Source organism: Teleopsis dalmanni, chromosome 1 (genome assembly GCF_002237135.1).
Source record: "Teleopsis dalmanni isolate 2A chromosome 1, ASM223713v2, whole genome shotgun sequence".
NCBI lineage: Eukaryota > Metazoa > Arthropoda > Insecta > Diptera > Diopsidae > Teleopsis > Teleopsis dalmanni.
Window position 1 is genome coordinate 63,768,653 of NC_051846.1, and position 5,938 is coordinate 63,774,590.

General features: G+C 31.7%; 1 protein-coding gene across 1 annotated transcript; it reads right to left on the reverse strand.

Moving 5' to 3' along the window:
- On the reverse strand, window positions 1-945 carry LOC119669767. Its single transcript, XM_038079785.1, has 2 exons — window positions 773-945; window positions 1-701 (listed from the first exon to the last, which is right to left on the reverse strand). Exons 1-2 carry the CDS (start codon window positions 857-859, stop codon window positions 72-74), a joined length of 717 nt encoding a protein of 238 aa, XP_037935713.1. The 5' UTR covers window positions 860-945; the 3' UTR covers window positions 1-71.
- Between the last annotated feature and the right edge of the window lie 4,993 nt (window positions 946-5,938).

Below are 5,938 nucleotides of genomic sequence, written 5' to 3' on the forward strand. Positions count from 1 at the left end.
ACAAAATAAATTCAATATCTGTTAAAAAATAACTCAATTCAAGTTCTATTATAAAATAGTTTGTAAAAATGCTATGGCCTCTGACGCATTAGTGACTGATCATAAAAGTCTACACTGTCAAAAATAGGTATAGTTTTTGCAAGTCTAGTATTTGGTGCAATATCGCTAACTCTGACATCTTCATCACAAATACTAGAAGACGAAATAGTGGACCAAGAGTGTTCATCCTCGTGTTTAACTCTAGTCATCGGCTTCTTATCGGCTTCACATGGGCATTCGTATTCAGGATTGATTATAGCCAATTCCAGTCTATTTAATCTAAGTATTTTTTCACAGTCCTCCTCGTCAGGTATAACCAACTCCAAATCATCACTTACACGACATTGTTTTAAAAACGACTTAACTTCTCTGCGGTCACATACGAAACGATGAAAAGTTAAAGGTTGTTTTCTATTTACTATGAAACCAGTTTCGCGATTATAAAATCCTTCACCAGCATCAATTGTATGATCAGGTAATATTTCTGCGTCTTCTGTTACTGTAAGTAAAGGGTTTGGTGCAACTGGTTGTGGACCATCAAGTAGTTCCCTGGGGTATAGACGATTATTACGAGTTAAATATTTCCAGTTACCAGTGATAATGTCATGCTTCCGAACATGGCAGTTGAAACGTAATCCATCTTCAAATTCCATTTGTTCAATCTTTATAAGGCGACCGAAATCAAATATTACCTTGAATTTCATTTTATAGGGAGCGGCAAGATAGTACTCACCCACACCGTGAAAGACACCCCTTCGAAAATGTCCTTGATAAGTACTTCCATCTGGAAACGTATAATAACCATAACTATCCATGTCATTGGTAGCGGTATTATAAATGCCTTGATAGTAACTGCCTGTAATGAAACTTTTGTTTTGTTCCATTTTGCTGGAGAATTGGTAAATTTCCGATATTTATAATAAATTAGATACAAAATATATATATCGATGAAAGATTTGGATTCAAATGCTTTCCTAACTTTTAACAAAAAGTTAAAGTTTTAACTTTTGTGTAATGTTTTATATAAGAAATAAATAAAATGAAATTCAGTGGTAATATGATATTATTTTTGTATTAATTCATTTTAAAAAACCTATGTTATTGATCAGTTCCAGAAATTATTTATCGGAAAAGACGACGACATTTGACATTTGATTACATTATTGATGCATTTTCTTCTGAATAGCAGGTTGCGCATAATTCATTGAATGACTTCAATAGTTCCATCTCTGTCCCTGAATAAATGTGATTTCGCCACAAACTTATCAATTAGATATGAATTGTATTATTAAATGCGCACATAAATTGTAAATGTTTTGCTTAGAATATGTGAGGAACAATGTGAAACAAAAGTTTAAGCTCTGTAATTGACCATTACTGATATATGCTATTAGTCCAGATATAAAATAAGGTTGACTTGGTAAACAAAAATGATCTTTTTCTTTCCAACTAATTTTCACATCATATTATCACTGAATTACATTTCATTCAAATTCATATATTGTATTAATTGTTATTAAGAACGTTGTATAAAAAATATGTATATGCCGATAACAAGCCGACAAGTAGAGCTAAACACGAGGATGAACACTCTTGGTCTACTATTTCGCTTTCTAGTATTTGTGATGAAGATGTTAGAATTAGTAGATATTATGTCAAAATCTAAGTTTAGAGAATTCACCAAGATCACTTGTATTGATGAGTACCTTTTGACACTCGCCCGTAGGTATCTCACTTGGCTTCACGACCTCCCTCCTGTTGTCTCTTGTCCAGATACCCTCCCTCCCTGGTCACAAAATATATCACTAGTCTCACCCCCTCTAACTAGCCGTAAACCCACCACTTTCATTATTATCCTTTCTTCGTAATTCATCCCCTTGCTTTCTGACTTAGATGAACCTAGTTCACTAGGTATAAAGTCTATCTACTTTCTCTCTCCCCTGATTACTGGAATGAAGTTCCCACAATGCTGTGGGAATCTTCTTCATTCATTCCTAAGAGGTGGTTTTAATGGGTTTAAGTCTCACACTATGGCTTTCGATGAAAAAAAAACTATCTTCTCTGGTCTCCGAGTCTAGAGACTTGTATTATTGATTGTTTATACACAAGTATTTAATTAATTTCTTCCCCTCATGGCACAGTGTTGGTCATTTTTTACTAAAACATCAATATTTTAAAGTAACCGTGACGTCCTGAAATCATTATTCACCCTCAGCCGTTTCTATTGAAATCTGTTACTTATAGATATCTAAATGAAAATGTTGAAAATACAATTTCATCGATATGTTGCTTTCATTGCATTAGCGATGACATATTTCAACAATATCTGAACGAGTCAGTATTTCAATATCTATCAACATATATATCAATGTGTATATCAATATCAATATTTATATTTTGAGCCTTGGCAACACTGATTGTTGTCAGATGTCGTCTGACGTTTCCACACATACGAAAGTTTGACATTATTGAACATAACCTACCTTAGACTTTTTGTCAAAAGAACGTTATTTGTGTTATTACAGTGATTATTTACAGTGTAAATTGAGTGTTTGCTAAAAAATGAAATTAATGTGAGAAAGTTTTCGTGCGAAGATTTATTATGTCTTTCTACGTGGGTTATCAAGACAAGAGTATGTCGATCAACTTCCACATTTGGAGATAAGCCGGAACGTAAACAGCAGTCGAGTGTATGGGTCTGTTTGGTTTCAAGATGAACCAAATCCAACAAAAAATACTAGCGTTCGTAGTACTTTAAAACAAATGATTTTGCTTTTTCGGGAAAACTGGTCATGTGATAACTATTCGTATACCATTATAGAAACGTAAAACGATCAATTTCGAATGGTATATAACCATTTGTTTACTGAAAGTCTTCAGTAAAATACGGAAAACAAACAATCGCCGCCGGAATATTCTCCATCTCTATCAAGACAATGCAAGTGCTGACACAAGGTCTAACAAGCGACTATATAAACATTCAAAAAATCGAATTGATGGGTCATACAGTCCTGATTTGGCACCCAATAACTTTTTCTTGTTCCCGAATGTGGTGTTAATTTTTGTAGGTGGAAGAAGCCGTTGTTGCATTTAAAAAGTGTGAAAAAGATTTGAAAAAATGCTTTGACAAATGGATCGAACGCATGCAAAAGTGTACGAGTATTAATCATTAAGCAGAATACGAGTACATATACCAACACAACACGTTAGTATACTTTCATTATTAGGCTCGAAATATAAATAGTGTTCCTAACCCTATTTAAAAAATTGTTTATAACATTTAATATTTTTAATTTTTGTTTAATTAATTAGTGGTTTAATTATCAATGACTAGTTGGTTTATTAATAACATTCCTTTGCTTTATTTCAGATGAAGTTTACATCGGCTAGATATAACCCTCTCAATATCTTTCATGTGGGCACAAATTCTCCAATTCTGCTTATTATAGACATTTTGAAGAAATTCGTAACGAATGTCAAATGTTAAAATGTTTATTTAATTATTTGTAACAATAATTAAATCTTAAGGGTCACATATATCACTTTACTTCTTTAGGGTCACATACGTACTAAATTTCTACTTTAGGATTAAAAATTCCTGTTAACCAATAGAAATTTCAATTTTAAAATTATAATCCGTTATTGCCAGAATCCCAGATGTCTGAATAAATAACAAAAAAAGGATTATTTTGGTAGAGTTAACCCAAACGTTAGCAATATACATGGGTGCCTGCCAGTTTTTCTCTATTTATTAAATTTATACACAAAATCACTACATTTCATACCCAGAGTAATATTAAACCCCTTTGACTCCTGTTGGCGTATCAAGTATTTGACAATAAGTTCCAGCTTATTTTTCTAGTGCATTTATATAACGTTTTAAAAAATCTATTTCCTCTTTATTAAAATTTTCCAAATCAGAAGAAGATTTCAAGTTACAATTAGTTGTTGGCAATTAAATTTTAATCTCAACCTTTAATAAATAGCATTCCGCCGGGCTCTATTCGATAGTCCTGCTTATCTCCGTATTTCACAAAGAAAGTACAATTATTAAGAATACGAAATAAGTGAATCAAAACTTTCTACTGTGATCATTATATCCAAACAAAAATATAATATATTACATATATGTATAATATATAATTTTTCATCTCAAGTATGGGCAGCTGTTACCACCGTTGGATGCTCTCCAATTGCTTCAATCGAAGCTGGTGTTAAAGCTAATGCGATTTATTATCGGGAAAATATTTTGAAGGTTGCTTAAGAGCCACGGGTACGCCAACATTTCGGTCGAAGATCATGAACTTTCCAACAACACTCGCACCATCTCAAAAAATATCGGAAGCAAATACCTCATTTTTTATACGTTTGAAGGCCATTGCATGGCAAAAGCTGGCCACATAAAACTTAGATGAATGGATTCTAAATTTCTCATTATTTCCACAAAAAAGATATAGTCGATTTAATAAGTAACACTTCAATCGTTGAACCCTTTATACAACTCCTAACTAAAAGTTTGTACAGTACATACTTCACAATTCTATCATCTATTGACATCGATTCGGCTATATAAGAATCGCTTGAATGTATGATAATACGAAACTACAAACAATAATTTCAAGGTGCGAACTGAATCGGTGTGATTAAAATGCAATTTTTAGTAGCATACATATTAGTAATATAAAAGTGAAATATCTATAATTGTTGACTGGGTGATCAGAAAAAATATCACAGATTCATGTTTCCTTCAGTCGTAAACCTAAAATTGTTTGTTATAGAAATTTACTTAAAACTGTTTTACTTGACAGAGATCTGTAAAAGATGAATGTTTATTTACTTTCAATTTAAATACTAAGTTTGGATCGCAGCTTGACAATACATTTGTGTTTGTATATACGTTCTGTATCCACCCGAATACAAACTCTAGGCTTAAATTTCCTAATTGAAACAATTAAAATACTATATGCGAAGTGTATTCAGTCCACAATATCTGAACTCCTGGTGTTCAACAGATGAAGATAATAACTGAGTTTTGATATTTAGAGGCGTGTCGCTGAATTATGTGAGTTACATGTGTGGACTAATGAACTTAAAAATTACAATTATTTTCAGTTAAACATATTCAAATATGAACATGTGGATTTGTATGTTTTCATATAAGGAGTACATACACATACATACATAGATAGGATATATAGATCCACAAGAAATTCATTACTCCTAAAACCCTTTAGAATTATTTCACAGATCATATGATGTTCTTTTGTAGTAACAACAATATTAAAAATTAAATTATCAACTATCAATTTTCAACTTTTTTTTCTCCAAATATGTTACATACCTAAAGATCACGTACTGAATCTCAAAAAAACATTCTTTAATAAAAGTTAAATTGTCGACAGTGAATATATTTATTTGCAGTTATTGCTCATTTTTTATAATGATCGTTTAGTTTTGATTCTAAGTACTTGGTGTGCATAATAGAATTATAGTAGATCTGTACGCACTAGAAGCCTGCCTATTTCACCAGCAATCAGTAATCTGTAGGCTAAGCATTAACTGTTAGTTTTTCTTGAATGACTGAATTCTGTTAGTAAGCACAGTAAACTTTAATATATTCCATGAAAAATGTTCACTATTCAGATTTACCTCTGCTATGTGTTCTGAGAACCTGTTATTACATCAGTTATCTTCTTATACAAACGTACTTATCCTCTTCTAATATTTAAGCATATGTGTATAGAGAGATTCATATAATTAAAAACAGTTAGTTTGAAAACATATTACTAAATTCAATGATTTCTTACCAGGGATTCAGAATCATAAACAAGACGATCGAAATCAGAACCGAGAAACGATTGCAAAAAATATATATTCAACGTTGACAAATGGTTTTCTT

Bases quoted from the DNA above. Each gene is read 5' to 3' on its own strand.
- LOC119669767 (XM_038079785.1), bottom strand. From the start codon at position 859: ATGACATGGATAGTTATGGTTATTATACGTTTCCAGATGGAAGTACTT. The intron at 702-772 runs GTGAGTACTATC...CGCCTTATAAAG, and splicing joins GGGTGTCTTTCACGGTGTGG to ATTGAACAAATGGAATTTGA.